The sequence below is a fragment of the Plectropomus leopardus genome, chromosome 11 (genome assembly GCF_008729295.1).
Source record: "Plectropomus leopardus isolate mb chromosome 11, YSFRI_Pleo_2.0, whole genome shotgun sequence".
NCBI classification, from domain to species: Eukaryota; Metazoa; Chordata; class Actinopteri; order Perciformes; family Serranidae; genus Plectropomus; species Plectropomus leopardus.
The window spans coordinates 17,256,485-17,273,209 of NC_056473.1; the positions used below are offsets into that span (position 1 = coordinate 17,256,485).

At 36.6% G+C, this 16,725-nt stretch overlaps 2 protein-coding genes across 2 annotated transcripts; one reads left to right on the forward strand and one right to left on the reverse strand.

The window, feature by feature from the left end:
* Positions 1-433: 433 nt before the first annotated feature.
* Positions 434-6,028, forward strand: LOC121950138 (low choriolytic enzyme-like). The gene is made up of 7 exons (XM_042496057.1): positions 434-502; positions 1,615-1,704; positions 2,666-2,699; positions 3,394-3,511; positions 4,238-4,416; positions 5,270-5,351; positions 5,896-6,028. Exons 1-7 carry the CDS (start codon positions 434-436, stop codon positions 6,026-6,028), a joined length of 705 nt encoding a protein of 234 aa, XP_042351991.1.
* A 3,595-nt stretch (positions 6,029-9,623) lies between these two features.
* Positions 9,624-16,208, reverse strand: LOC121949882 (high choriolytic enzyme 1-like). The gene is made up of 9 exons (XM_042495712.1): positions 16,191-16,208; positions 15,572-15,650; positions 15,222-15,267; positions 13,800-13,952; positions 12,945-13,062; positions 12,107-12,285; positions 11,133-11,214; positions 10,359-10,496; positions 9,624-9,756 (listed from the first exon to the last, which is right to left on the reverse strand). The coding sequence occupies exons 2-8, from the start codon at positions 15,635-15,637 to the stop codon at positions 10,370-10,372; spliced, it is 771 nt and encodes a 256-aa protein (XP_042351646.1). The 5' UTR covers positions 15,638-15,650; positions 16,191-16,208; the 3' UTR covers positions 9,624-9,756; positions 10,359-10,369.
* Between the last annotated feature and the right edge of the window lie 517 nt (positions 16,209-16,725).

Below are 16,725 nucleotides of genomic sequence, written 5' to 3' on the forward strand. Positions count from 1 at the left end.
GCTTAATCTCAAAGCAGTTAGAAGACGCTAAGTCAAGATCAATATCAGAATTAAACACTTTAACACCTTCTTTGTATTCCTGGATTAGTGTGGCCGTTTATCTGCTAAGGGTGGACCTAGGTGTCAGCAAGAAAAATGTGAAAAATCAACTCCACGTTTATGGAGGTTTAAGAGGGCAAATATCAACCATTATTTGCAGGATTAAGGAGGTAATGCCCGGCGTACGCTCTGCTGAACGTCGACCTCTGCATGGTTTGCTATAAAAGGGGATACCCTGTGCCTTTACAGAGCATCTCACTTCCTTCTCTTCTCCCTGAAGTACAAGTAAAGGTAAGTGAAAGATACTGCCTGCTTCTAATACTTCGAATACTGATGCTGCTTGGTGTTTTGGTCTGACTGGTGGTTTGTTTCAGCCTGCAGGTTATTCGGTAACATGGCGACAATGAAGTGCATCTTAGGCCTCCTGGCCCTGCTTGCAGTCTCAGCCTGGACTGAGGCGGGGGTAAGTCCGAAACACAGCCTGAGTGATCAGCCAGGACTCCAGGTTTCTCCACTAACACATTAAAATTAATTTCACCTGAGGACTTTAACTGCAGGGACCACAAGAAGCTACAGCAAAAAGTTCAAAAGTATTGAAAAAGTAGTTTTTTGTTTTATTATGAGCACCTTCTGGGAAATTTGGCCATTATGTCGCTTTGAAAGTTAAGATTAAAAGTTCATTTTTGACTGCTTTTGACAGTTGACAAAAAAATCTCACCCCAATAGGTGAATTTGAATTAAATGTATTTATATGTATGACGAAATTTAACGTAGTTCCAATACAGAGTGTGAGACTGCTGTATTGCACAAAGAGTGTATAGCTATCGATAATTTTATACTCTGGTCCATAGTTGGGCTTGCATGTTACATGTTACGGTGTTATTAAAATATTGAGTTTCAAACGTCATAAAACCACAATACACTGCTGCATTACTACATGTCGGGGACAAAATGCACAATTAGTAATTCTGATGCCAAAGAGACAAATATTAACAAGAATCTACTCTAATTGGTACAGTGAGGCCAATGAATCTAAGTTTAATCCAAGGGTATCGTTCTTCAATAAACTAAACATAAAACTAGAACTAGGTGTGTGAAAAAACATTTTAGTTAAACATATACACAACATTTTTAACTTGAACAAAAATAAAAACTACACTTTAAAGAGAGAAAATGTCAACTAACTGAAACAATGTTACGTACTCACAAAACTAACTAAATTAAAATAAAAATATACAGCAAGAGTCTATAGTTTTAGTCTTTGTCAATTTCGTAAAATTGTTTATACAACAAGCTCGAGGAAATATTGGTGCATAGTGCTGTGTTGTAATGTTTTGTAATGTGTTGTAATACCTGTTTTGAGCTTCTAACATCTTGCTCCTGACAAAAATGTATTGTAATATATATTTGTATAATATTGTATTTATCTTAAAAAGTTAATGCTGAAAGAGATAAAAGAAACAAACACAAACAAACAAAAATTAAACAATAAAACTAAACTGAAACCCACTTTGGAAGTAACTGTATTGATCACAAAAAATTAAATAAGAACTTGATGACATATTCTGTTTGCAGATTGTGATGCAAGCGAGCGGTGACAATGATGCTGACAATGACCCAACCGTCACGGATCAGCTGGAGAATGCCAACAAAGATCTCAGTAAGGCACAGTGAATATCATATCCACTGTAAGCTTTTCAAGAGACTCAGAAATAAAAATAAAAAATCCAGCTTGACCGTCATTTATTTCTGACTTTGCTGAATCATGTAAGGGGTTCACAGGTGTTACAGCTAACATTAACAATGGCTCTTCTCTATTTAAGTATCCATGTAAGCTTTGACTGTGTGACAGTGAGCCAGCATGCACATTACCAAGACCCAAAAACTGAGACAACAAAATGGAATTCAGCATTCAATTCAGTATATTAAATTATTTACAACTGTGAAAAATGTCTTTAAAATAGCCTATTAAGAATAATTTTCCTTATTGGTATATATTATGATAAGAGAAATACAGATGCTTTGTCTGTGGCACTCAGTTTCAGATAATGATGCAGTAGCAGCTGTATGAAATAACCCCCAGCTCCATTTTTTGATGCCCCGAGCAACTACCGCAGTATAGAGAGTAAGACAAAACACAGAGTTGATGGGGTGGGAGGCAGACTGATCAAACAAACTCTGGATTTTCATCTGCAAGACTGATGTTTTGAAAAAGATAAAATGCATGTGACAAATGTGTATTGACACACTGTCCCTAAGCGTCCAAAACTGATGCTGGAGGAGGGGTAGCTGGAGCGTTAAAGAAAGACAAGCGCCAGTTCTTGACGAGTTGGGAGTAAGGATGTATTGGTTTAATAGATGTTTTTAAATGATCAAATTGGTTTTCATTTAGCTTTAAACAACATTAAGGGACAAGAGTCATAGCAAAGTTGAGTTCAAGTACTTATTCTTTTCCTGCTATATTCCATATTTGCTGTACCCTGTATATCTACCTGAATATATTGTATTTTACACTTCACTAAAACAAAAGGGAAAAGACTTGAGCTCAAAGAATCTTTCGTTGTGTCCCTGTAACCATCGTATACTCTCATTTCACTGCTATTTCTTGTTCTGACACCCTCTGCAGGTCTACATTCCCTATGCCATTGCTAACCACTACTGTAAGTACCTCCATACATTCGCCTGTACATGGATATGATTTTTTAAAAATAACTGAAATGGTTCAAGTTCCTTCAAAGGATATCTGGTGATATCTTAAAATTTTCATTTTTGTTGAAGAATTCCCCAAAGAGACCAAAACCAACAATTAGTAACAAGCACTGTATGATATATCTTCTTTCTTCCTGCCAAAGAGCTTCTCTGTTCATTCATTGTTGAGCAAAAGAAACATCAGTGACCCACAATGTTACACTGGGTGACACGTACTCTTATTAGCATGAACCGCACATTGTAGTTCGAATCCGATGCACACTGTCCTGCTGCCTCAAATACTCCCTGGAGCAGCAAATGTGGATTAATCCGTCGCTGAAAATAGACCTCAAAAAATGCACTCAGGACATGTTAGCATTACACTACAAAAGATATGTGGTCAAATGTGTCCCTGACCACCTCAGCAAGAGGTTTGAGTGACTGGACCACAGTGCATTTTGGTGGTCATTTACATGTATTTAGTGCTGTCCACCTGTGATCAGTTCTCCCCAGATACATGGTCCTGGAGACACCAGGTGTAAATAGTCTCATCATTGGTTTTGGTCTTTTCATGGAATTTCATTGACAGAAAGAAAAATCTAAAACAATGTCCCTTTGGGGCTTATTTTTACAGTGTGGTTTCATCTTTGTGTTTTTCCTCTGCAGCCTCTAAGGAGCTGGATGTCATCCAGAGAGGCATCAACTCCTTCTCCTACTCCACCTGCATCCGCTTCTACCCCCGCCGCAATGAGAGGGACTACATCTACATCCAGTCTCTGGAAGGGTACATACTGGATGAGGATTGTCTGTTAATGCAATGTAATCTTTACCAGGGGGCTCATTCCCATTTGTCAAAGACAACGTTTCCCAAAGCTACATGCAATAAGGTAGCAGCAATGTTAAACACCACATGTACAGTTAAGTCGAGCTACAGTTATAGCTACAGCTCATTTAGGCCATTTGATTGGACTACTGTTCTTGTCCCAGTTTACAAGCACCGCGGCAGAATCGATTTATTGACTGAAGTATGTAAGAGTCCACAGCAGTGGGTGGTGATATGCCGTCTTGCAGCTATGGACCTTCTTCTGGCTGAACTATTATGTCACATACCAGAGAAGTTAGCAAGCAGCAAATGAATTGCATGTTGAAAAGTGAAAACAAGGATAACTATTCAGCATTGTAAATTTCATACGTACGCTATGCTTTACTTGACACTTTTGTCTTGTTGTTGTGCTGTTTGACTTCTGGGTCAAAGCCCAGTGCACAGAATGCCAGTTCAGGTCCGATTGAGGTGTATACACCAAAGAGTGAATTGCCCCCCAACTACATTTTCTAAGTGTGTTTGTGTGACCTCAAGAAATTTGACTTAGTATGATTTCAGGTGGACTAACATGTTTACATATATTTTGAAAGTCCAGTTTTAATGAGACCAACACAATAATTTGACTTTTTCTAACATCATGTAAACATACTGATTGTCAATGACTTGTTTATTGACTGTGCTCTGCAGATGCTACTCTTTTGTTGGTCGCCAGGGCAACACCCAGACCTTGTCTCTGAGCCGTCGGGGCTGCATTTACTATGGTACAGTCCAGCATGAGCTGCTGCATGCCCTCGGCTTTAACCATGAGCAGTGTCGCTCCGACAGGGATCAGCACATCCGGGTCCTGCTGCAGAACATTATCAAAGGTAAAGGAAACTGATTCATCGGGCTGTGTTCAAAACCTCTACAATGAACAGTGGATTCAGAGGCTGGAGGGCCTTTTTATTATGAAATATAAAAGTGCTATATCTTTGGCTGTGTACATAATGGCACTTAATGGCCCACAATGAAGACAACCCACTCCTCATGTTCTGCTTCTTTTAATGAATTTTGTTTGCTGACCAATCAGCAACAGATCAACAGAAGTGGAAAGTTTCTACAAAGATTTACTTTCACCTTATTCCCATTGTGCAGAAAATCACTGGCTAACATCTGGCTTTTTAATGCAATAAGAAAGTGTGCAATTGTACTTATTTTGAGGCATAAGAGAAGTTTTCAGGGGGGGTACAGGAGAATTGTTTAAAACATATCTATTTATCCCTACTTACAGAAACATGAAAGTAGCAGAGGACTTTTAATTTGACAAAATTAGATACATTTACACCATAAACTGGTGCATAAGAAGGGCACCAACTGGTGCAAATTTTAAACCTTTGCTCTCATTCTGAAGTACAGTATTTGTACTTTACTTGAGTATTTCATTTAGTGTAACTTTACACTGGTTTACATCTAAAACTTATGATGTAAAAAATGATGCACTTTCATAGATGAAACCACCCAACTGGTGCTTTCACGTATCAGTAATAATAATTCAGCATAGTAATATATATTAATATAATACTCCGACACTGTCGATTGCTTTGATACTAAAAAACATTTCAATGTAAAAAAGAAAACCCCTTAAATGCAGGACTTTTACTTGTTCTAGAGTATTTTAAAACAGTGTTATTGCTACCTTGACTTAAGTATGAGACCTTAATACTTCTCCCGTCACTGCAGGTCAGGCATACAACTTCAACAAAATCAACACTCTGAACCAGGGGACTCCATACGACTACGGCTCGGTCATGCACTACGGCAGGTCAGTTAAACTATAACATCTAATGAATCCATCTGAAATTTTCTTTCCCATCCACACTTAAGTTGTCTGATTCTCATCGTCTGGCTGTCTCATGTTGCCAATAACCACAAAAATCAAAGGTCCAGCCTCATAATTCTTTTGATTTGGCAATCATTTTCTCACACCCAAAAATACAGTATACATCACCAGACTTATCAGTTAAGTCCTTGCCAGACCAAACACTGATGAGTGTCTATTGCCTTAGTTTTAGCTGTTTGTCCCACACCAATGGCACTAGTCCGCCCTTGTCTACTTTTTGCAGTGAAGCTTAGCGGTGATTAAATGACTCTGATAGGCAGTTCAGCTCAATGCACAGGTTTGTAGCTGAGTTTTTAGCTGTGACACAGGCAACGCAACAGTTGCCGTTCGTAGCCACTGGTTCTTTGATGTTGGTTTGGTGTGTCTGGGCCTTTAGGACTAACTCTGTCCTGTATTTCAGGTCATTAACTGAGCCAAAAATGTCAATGTCAGATAACTGATGACTCTATTTGTCTCCTCCTTTCAGGCTGGCTTTCTCCAAGGACAACCAAAGCCCCACCATGGTGGCTGTTCCAAACCCCAAAGCTGTGTTTGGCACGGCCAGGCAGATGAGCCAGAACGACATCAACCGCATCAACCTGCTGTACTGCAGGAACTAGTCCTCCAGTCCACAACGAGTCAGACTGCAGTTTCTTTGACCAATATTCATTTATCTGTCACACGAAATCATTTACAATCACAGTGAAATCATTTAAATAAGAATGCAGATAATTATTTAGGTCAATGCAGTCCGCTTACAGATGCCGTTCAAGTATCCATCAGATTTTACTTTCTGGTAGCTTTTTTCTTCCTAAACAAGGAAAGTCTGAATTCATGTGAAAGAAATGAAAGATTTTCCTGTTTGCTCAAAGGTGGTGGGAATCACTGTTCCAATTTACTTAAATCATTAAATATTATTGTAAAGCATGTCTGTTTGTTGTCTCGTTTTTTAAAAGTTTTTTTTTTTCTCTCATAAAATGTGACCGGATGATACTCAATGTACAAAACCCAGAATGAACTGGAGCCAAAGAGTGCTATACTATATGAATACAGTGAATAGTCTCCATTCAACCAATCAGCAGCACGTAATTTAAATATGAAACCTAAATGCAAGCCATCGTAGAGGGATGGAGCAAATAATCCAGTTAATGCATAAATCAAATCACCAATAAAATGAACAGTGAATAATGGCTAGGCTACACTATAAAGGAGATTAGTTAAATAAAATGTTAAATAAAAAGGGAAAAGTCACAAATAAGTACACATATTACGAACAAACTAACACTACAAATGAACCAAATCAAAATGGCTCTACAAGGCAATAGTTTACCTGCTCGCAGCAGGCGACTCAGACCTCACCATAAACCACATGCAAGATGGCTGCCACTCAGACCCCCTTGAACACAGCAGAAAAAACACACAAGAAAAATAAAAACAGAAAATGTCCCATTCATGGAAGTTATTAAAACACACTAAAATCTGTTAAGTCTTTGGTTGGCTCCTCTGTCGTTTTTGTTTTGTTTGTTTTTTTAACTAAAAAGAGCACATTAATGTACAAAAGAAACTTCAGAAGTAACATTTTACAAAACATAAAATAAAAACTCATGTAAATGTAAGTCATTGGAAAGTAATAATAGTATTATTTTTCTTTGCTAGACTGAAACACAATCCTCTCCCCCAGTCAAAGACAATTCAGTGACTGGACTCTATTTTTACAAAACTGCATTTTAACAGTAAATTAACAGGGACAACAACACATTTTAAAAACATCTTTGTTCTGCTCGGGCATACCTTGTGTCTTGGCTGATGTGCCAAAGAAATCACTCCAAGGTTTAGTCCCTTACCAAACCTGCAGAATCTACCATTTTTAACCATTATGTAATAAATCTTCAATGTTGGGAGCTAAAATAAATCCTTCATGGTTCTACAATTTTACTTTTAAATTCATGCTTTTAAACACAGTTTTAAAAAGGGAGCCTACCGAATCAGAGATGAAACAGAGGCTGGAGTCAGCTGCTCTCTCAGGTGTGTCCCAGACCGGCATCAAAGGCCCACCTGAGCTTCCTGTCCCTTTTTGTAGACTCCGCCCCTTTCCTGGGTCCTAGTGCTCGTCCGTGTTTTACCTTTCCTTCCACATCAAGAAATATGATTTCTAAAGTTTTTTTTTTTCCTGAAACATTTCGACAATTTCTGTTTGATTTTTAGTTATTTAGCTGCTAGTGTAACAGTGAGATTACTGATCAGTTGCATTGATGGAAAAACTTTTTCCTGTAAGGACTGTTTTAACAACTTTGAGTGCCCCTGCAGAAGTGTCACCAAACAAGATAGACCAAAAAAAAAACCATCTCCACTAAACTGGCGTGATATCAGTTAAAAGAGGAACTAAAATATCCTGTGCAGAGCAATCACACTGCCACCACTTCTGTCCAGCCTAAGCTGATGCCGTTTATAAGTGCGTTTTTGGCACTTCTGTGTTGGCTTTCAGTTTTTCTGCAGTTGTACAAAGTGGGACAGAGTGTAAATAAACAAAATATAAACAATATGTAAACAATTAAGATGATCAAGATGATCAAAAAAAATGTTCACAATGCAGTAATAATGACAAATAGTAGTAGCAGTGCCCTCATCAAAATTCAAATCAGTAGAACAGAAATAAAGTCTGATGTTGGTTTCAATCAGCAATGTTTCAAATATGTAAGTATTGTTACAACAAAGTTAAGGGGATTCACAACTTTTCTTCTAGTTTTACTTATTTTAGTTTGTTTGACTGTAGCAACAGACACTCCTTTCATTTAGATCTTTATTACAGTTTTATGAAATGAAGGGAATCTGAGAAAAGGCCTTATTACTGACTGATTATTAAATAAAGTTTTTTCTAAATAAATAAAGTAACTTCAACACATTTTAAATGTTTTCGACCTCATATATTTTTCTTCGTGATTTTTTAAAAAAGATTTTCCCTGAACTGTTTTAAGAGCCCTGAGAATTATGTCAAATATTTTTAACAGACTCAGAAACTCACCTTTTTATCAGCAGCACTGATGGAAACCACCATCAGAGCCAGAAGAGCCAACGTGCACCTCAGACCTGCCATGGTTTTTTTAATGTTAAATTACGTTCACACCATAAATACTCAACAGAAAGTTGGGCAGTGTTTGTGTGCAGCTTTAGATAAGAGTAACTTCTTGGAAAGGAAAATGATTAGAGATTTAAATAAACCTGTTCCAGTTGATAAGACCATTTCACCTTGATACCAGATGTTTATTCCCATAACGCAGTTTGCCCAAAAATAGCTAGAGCATGCCACAGATTTGAAACCGTAGCAAACTGGCTTGATATCTTTCAAAAACAGAGCAACTAAAGAAGAAATGACCAACAATATGCAAGAAATAAGTTAAAAGCACAAGGAAAATACAAAGAAAAGAAAAGAACAAACAAGGAATATACCTGGAAAAAGTGCTTAAAAATTGTAATAATTCTGTAACATAATTTTAAGTATGTAGTTATGATAATTATATAGTTTTACCCCACCTTTTTTCTTTTTTCCCCAAGACATTTTCCCCTTATTTTAACTTGGTGAACTCTTCTTCTTTACATAAATTCTGAGATTTACAATATCCACATAAATTCAGCTATATTACCACGAGGGGGATTCTGTTTAGATTAAATAATTAAAAATGGAACAATCAATAAGAGCACTTGGTCATTGCAGTAGCATGTAAATATATATACATAAAATATATACATTTTTGGATACATTTAGTTAAGACCATAAATAAAATAAATCAACAAGATGATGCAAAAAATGTGTGCATATTAAAATATTCAAGATAAAGCATCTTAATGGCACCAACATTATTATTAGAAGCCATAATGAGAATTATTTGCATGTTGACAGGAACAAAGATATCAAATTATGTTAGAGAATAATGCTGATATTTGCTGAGCTAATATTTCTATTCGCTGAGTGTTGAAATTATGCCCACAAAACCTCATTTGATTGTTTCAGATCCCCAGCTCTTTTTAAGAAACTATTTTTTCCTTGTAAAAAAAATGAAAAAAAAAATCAAAAAAAGGATAAAGGCTTGTTTACTTGATACCAAATAATTGAAATAAGACACAGTGTCGTGACAGTTTTAGTAGTATGATGTGTGCTTTTTGTTTGAAGAGAAAGTAAGAACAAAAATAAATAAACAAACTTAGAGAAACTGTGCTTTTAAATGCAAATTTATTGATGTTGATTAAAACAGATTTTGTAGTTGAGGCAGTGATTGAAAAAAATGAAGACAGTGACGGTAATTCTCATCCTTTGTAGTATTTCTTCGTATATTTCTTCATCATCATTCATCTGTTTAGAGAACATAAAAGGAAATCACCTTTTTTTGAATAAAAGTATTTATTGATTGTGAAATGCTCCCTGTTTTGTATTCGAATGGCAACCTTTTACTGCTGTAGATGTTTAAGGCTATGCACATTTTAACTTCTTTATATATTGTTGGGTGGTTTAATCTACAGCATTGCACCGTATTGTATGAGATCAAATGTTTGTAGCGTGGCTGTCCTGTAAGAACCACATACATATCTCTATAAAGACAACTTTTCATGGTTTCAGAAAAATGGCTCTATTTTCAGCTTTTGCATTTTTCAGCTGATCCAAAAAAGGTTTTAATGAGTTTGTTTAACTTAAAAAATAGGAATATTTTCTCAACACATAAAGGAACACTTCATCCTTCAGTTTATCACAAATATAAAGTAAAGTACAAGCGTCTTGAATTTGTGCTAAAATACAGTACTTGAATAAGTGCACTTAGTTGCATTCCACCTCTGTCTATAAGTGTATTTAAAAAGAAGAGTCACAAGTAAGATGGTTTATCCACAACTAAACTCTGCATCACAAAGGCAAATATTTTGGACAGATTGTGTGGTTGAAATGATGTGCTGTGATTTTACCTGAAAGCTGTTCAGCAGTTGTACAGCCTGTTGAGTCTGAAGATGTCCATCTGGCTCATCTCAGAGGCCACGCCAAACTGAACATTGGGGTCAGGGATGGCCACCAGGGTGGGCTGGTTGTTCTTAGAGAAAGCATACCTGAAACAACAACAAAAAATAATAGAAATACTGCCACACTGTTGTAAACACTGTCAAGTTGCACTTAGAGTTTACATCCATGCCTGTGAAAACAAGGATGCTTCACACACATTTTCCCCCTGGCAGCACAGAAGATCTGAACAATCAGCACATTTTCAAGAATAGTGTCCCCAATTCAGTATGTGACCAAATGTCTCCTCTTCTCTTCCTGATGCTGAGTAATATCCAAAAACATGTTTTGTGAGGTCACCTTGACTTTTACGTTTGACCACCAGGTTCCAACTAATTCGTTTTTGAGTCTTAATGGATGTTTGTGCTAAATTTAAAGAAACTCTGGCAAGGCCATCTTTAGTTGTTACTTTCACGAAAGTGAGACAGACACCAGGTCACAGTGACTTTGACCTTTAAACACTAAATTCACCAAGTTCTTATCAGCTCATTGCTGAGTCAAAGTGAAAGTTTGAAGAAATTTCCTCAAGGTGTTCTTGAGACACACCCCTCAGAGTGTGACAAACACCAAAGGCACCCTGTAACCATGTAACCCGGTCTCACCCCCAACTCATCAAATACTGACACATGGGGTCAGTGGCCTGTCAGTGTCAGACACCTCGTCAGAGTTGCTTATGTTTCACCTACTTGCTGTAATGCATAACAGAGCCGTAGTCATAGGCGGTTCCCTGGTTTAGGGTGTTGACTTTGTCAAAGTTGTGCTCCATTCCTGAAAATTTGAGAAGGAAAGCAGCATTAGCATTAGATTCACCTGTGTCTGAATTCATTATTCATTGGTACCTGGAGCTCAAATCTTACCAACCCACATCTTTGGTTCCATATATTGTTAAAAGGAATAGTTTGACATTTTCTGAAAATATGCATATTTTTGCATATTTTGCATTTGCGTTTTTGAGAGTTTTACAAGGGGCATGGATAAGAATAACATTCAAACCTTTGGTTTCATTTATTACTATATTTGTGTATTATTTCATCTTTGACTTTTCTTCACAATTAATAATGTCACCTTATATCAATCAATTAATGACTATGTTTATTGTTATTATTGTAGTTGTAGTGTAGCAGTAGCAGTAGTAATAGTAGTGATAGTAGTAGTAGTAGTAGTAGTATGTTTAATGGCATAATAAAATGTTTATTCATTCATATATTTTTATCTATTTATACTATTTTTATTTTTTTTCCATTTGCATGTATCTTACATTTATTTTTTAAATGTGTTTTTCTTTATGTTTTTACCTTTGCATGCTCCACCCCCAATTTACTTCCCCAAAAAGATTTATGTCAAGTTTTATCAGTTAATTAATGGTGTATTTAATTAATTCATTAATTTATGAGATTATGTTGGGTAACTTTAATGGCATATTAATTAACTTGATGACTCAATCTAATTTTTTTTTTTTTTTTTTTTTTTTTTGGCAGCTTGCTTCCTCCATGGAGCCAGGCCGGCTGTTTCCCCAATGTTCCCAGTTTTTAGTTCTAAGCTAAGGCAGCAGACTGATGGCTGTAGCATCTTATTTAAAGATATGGGAGCATTATGAGAGCACAGCTGTAGCCCTTGTAAGTGACTGCATTGAACAACACCCGTTAAATAAAGTGCAAACCAGAAATAACGTTCTCCAGCACCACGCGGATGTACTGGTCACGATCAGAGCGTTTCTGCTCGTGATGGAAGCCCAGTGCGTGGAGCACCTCGTGCTGGACGGTGTGGTGGTAAACACAGCCTGAACGCTGCAGGGACAGATTCTGTCCGTTGTTACGGCGACCAATGTAGGAGTAGCACCTGTAAGGATTCAAGACAAATCTCTGTTTATTTAGTGTTTTGTTTTAGTTTTATTAAACAGGATAATACATCATGAAATAAAATAATATGAAAAAAATAAACAATTACATTTGCATGTGTTTTCTGTGCAAAAATCTTACTTTGTAAAGTACTGAAAGTTGTTGAATATTGGCAGTGATGTAAAAAGTACACTATTTCTCTTTGAAATGTAATGAAGTATGAGTGGAAAATGGCATGATATTGAAATACTCAAATTTATGTGACGCTATATAGCAGAGTTTCAGGAGCAGGACCACACCTCTACCGCACCTCAACCGCGCCTCTTCCGGCTTAAATATCCTCCTAACCTGATCTCCCCCTTTCGTTCTCATTATTCTGCACCCCTCCCCCCCTCGATCTCTTTCCTTTTCCTCCTTCTCTCCATAGGGCCCTCGGGGGTCTGTCGTGCCCAGGAGCCACGGCAGATTCCCACTGAAGCTTCCCCACACCGCACTCAACCATCCACTCCAATAATTCAACATCAATGTTTATACCAAATCTACATTCACGTCAATAAATTGTTAAAATGAATTCCTATTGAAGTGTGGTCCTTGCTAGTGAAACTTCAGTACAAGACTTGAAATAAATGTACTTGGTTACATTTCACCACATATGCTCACCCATTAAGGGACTGGATGTTCAGGAAGTCTCTCTGGTTGGAGCGTTTGACAAAGCGGAGACAAGAGACACTGTGGAAGGACTGCAGACCACGCTCGATGATGGACACCTCACGTGGGGCTGTGGGGAAAAGGATCACCTTAAAACTGATACTACACAATACTAACAATGTTCAACATCTCTGTGTTGAAAATAAACAGTATATTGACAGATTTTACTGGAAACACAGACATTCAAAAAATGTTTGCAATGAAGTTTCCTCTTATATGTATGAACACTAGAACAAATATACCTGTATCATCTTTTCTGATGTTGATGATGTTTTAAGAAAATAATTGTGCAACAGTTGTAGAGGAAAGTAGGACACAGTCATGCACATATTAAGAATTCAAATGCAAAAATATCAGTAACAGATACCCTAAATTCACAAATTCTAAATGATCCACAATGTCAAAAACATACATAATGCTGACCACCTAAGACTGAGGTTTTGTCTGGTATGGATTTTTAAATTTATATCTAACAGCTTTTAAAGGTTTTGTAGAACCTAATAACTATAAAAAACTAAGCACCGTCTTAGAATAGTAAATAGTTTAAGAAATTAGTGTATTGCACCTTTGCTACCACTAGATGTCCACAAACAAAAACAAGAGGTCTAAGTAAAGCGGAATGAAGTATAAGGTGCAGCAAACCCAATATTTCCTCATATGAGGACGCATGATCGCAGTAAATGATTTTTTCATACAAACATCTTTGTTCATAGAATGTACAAGTAAATGGAAACATATCTTTAATTATAAGTTTTGTCAGTTTTGTCTGCGGATTTAATTCTAATTTGTTTTTGAAGCTATACTCACAGTACACTCTGGAAATGACATAGGCTATGTAGACCTTCCCATCAGAGGACTTGGGCCACATGCAGCCGTAAGAAACGCAGGGGTCAGCATTTCTCTCAGCCTCAGAATCATAAGCAACATCGTCCTCCACGTACGGTTCGTCAGGAGAACGCACTGCAGCCAACAAACACATCAGTATAATTATATTCTTTCACTAATTCATGGTCCTTCCATAAATATGCCTGTGATTTGCGCAAGATGAAGGATTTAAAACATTGAGATCATGTTCTTTTGTATTGTTGATTTAACATCTTAAAAATAATTAAGATTTAATGATGACCTTTAGGCCAATAAATAAGTAAATGATTCATTATTTTTGGGGAGCATAATTTAGACCCTCAAGATGAAATAAAAGAATACAAACATGAATCAAAGACGTACCTTATAAATTAAATATGAAAAATCCTAATACATAAAAACCCTTTAAATACTTTTTTGGCTTTTGCACAGGTGAGCTGCATTTCCACCAGCAGATCAGTTTGGTACACATTTCTGCGTTCACATTGTGAAAAGTTGTGGTTGGTACCAATGGTACTGTTCCTTACAGTCCCTATATTTGGTCACTCCTCTGTCAGGACTCCTAGCACACAGATCTGGTAATAAAAGGTGTAGCTAGAAACACTGCAGTCTGTTTATTGGTCAGTGGTGACTCAACACTCTGTGCTCTGAGCTGAGCTGTGGTGGTTTAACCGTGGAACATTTACTTGTAATGTTAGTTGCTGCATGAGTTGACAACGTGAACCCATCAACACACCTTAAATTTCAATATGACAACTTTGACAACTCTATCTATTTTTATCATCTCGCTTGGAATGCATATACTTGTAGCCATGGGTGGATCGTCAAGTATAAAAAAAGTATTAATTTAGGCTGGATTATATGAAATGCATTTATTCTAATCCTCTCTTGGAGAAAAAACTTGGCAGAGTGTCGTTCTGGTGCATGTTGGTTCATTTGCCCAACAAGGAGTTAATGCACAAACCTGCTATTTTCTAAATATCTCATTGAGAGATACTCTCACTGCAGCCTGCTCTTTTTGGTTCTGAAATGTCACCTTGCAGCAATAAATGAAGTGCAGACTTCACTCTGTATCACCAGTAAACACGGAAATATAGCGAGTGCTGCTGGATGGAGAAGTGAGTGACAACAACTCTGCCCACATGTGAGAGTACCGTCTGCAATGGAAATGCAATATAGATCTATGGTCAAGGTACATGTTTGTATGTTTGTAAGTGTCACTTTTCATTTCAATGGTACTATACTGGAGCAGTAGCATTGGTACCATACACAACATGGATCAAAATAGAGCCTTTTCATCAAAAGCTTTTCCTGGGGGAGGATCCATAAACAGTCCTCAAATTCTAAAACAGCCCTGTTCCTTACCAACGTCCCTGTTGGCTCTCTCGATCAGCTCTGAAGTGGTCAAAGCCTTACAGCCACCTGGAGGAAATAAACTGAAGTTTAAGTTTATGATCGAGCTGAATGATGAATGTTTTTAAATGTGACTTATAAAAGAAAATCAATGATTTTCGCATTAAAATCATGCAGTGCATTTAATTAGAAATTCAGGATATTGTATAAAAAAAGATGCCAAACTTACAGAATCAGCAGTTTTCCAGAAACAACAACAAAAACAACGAAATTTAGACTCAAGTTCTACTTCAGTGTAACTTTTAAGTATTTGTGCTTGTTTAAAGTCTTTTTTAACTGCTATGCATGAGAATTAAACTCACCTCCTCCTCAGCCCAAGCTGAGACAGCCATCAGGACCACAAGGCCCAGAATGCATTTCACTGCCATGTCAACAAATAACCTGCAGAGACACACAAGAAAACAAAATCTTACCATCTGAACAATAACCTCATTTTCATTTCACCCTTTGAAACCTGAGCAAATTGGCTTGACTTTTACAAAAACATGGGAGGGAGCAACTTAACGGCCCAAAAATATGCACACACAAAAAAAAAAATTACAAGAAAGTTACAAGAACATGACTTGAAAATGAGCATAATAGGAAATAAAAAAGTAAAAAAACAAACAAACACAGGGGAAAAAAACAAGATTACCTTTGAAAACTGCTAAAATAAATTATTAAATAAATAATTTCTTTGTTTTGTAACAGAATTTAAAATATATTTAAGGCTTAGTTCAAGCTACTCATCATGTTTTCTCCTGTTTTTAAAAGAAATCAAACCAACTTTCTCAGGTTTCAGAGGTTTGAATGCTAGTGAAAGGCATGTGAGAGCAGCACATGAAAACTGCTAAAGATCCAGGTGTTAATTTAATTTAAGCCCTTAGTTAGTAAAATAAAATCATTTAAAACAGTGCTGATGAGAAAGTCGAATGTACTCACTGTTATCTCTGAGTGGAGAGAAACACAGCAAGCGAGTGGTGCAGCATCATTATAAAGCATCAAATGCACCGGAAAACCTCCTTTTAAGGTTATTAGGACTGTGAGGGAAGGAATGGAGTGAAAACAGAATTTAGAGTCTGATAAGAAAATTTCACCTTGATGCCACATTGTGTTTTCCCATAATAAGAGCCGTTTTAATCTTGTTTAATTTGGACCGAATACTTAGCCTCAAATATTTCCTGTCAATAGTGAGCATGTTTTTCATGTTTTTCCAAAGCAGGGGATATTTTGTATATGTTCCTATACTTTTTACATTTTGTACATGAGTTTAAATTCTTATTTTCACCCAGTTTGCTGATTTAATTGTTATATGTGAAGACTACATGATGCTTTTTTCTTTTTGCTAAATAGGGGGAAGTAGGAGTAGGAGCAAGTGCATATTTATCACATCATGATCCCTTTTTCAAAAATTATATATATATATATATATATATATATATATATATAAGAAATATTTGTTAAACAATACATAGCA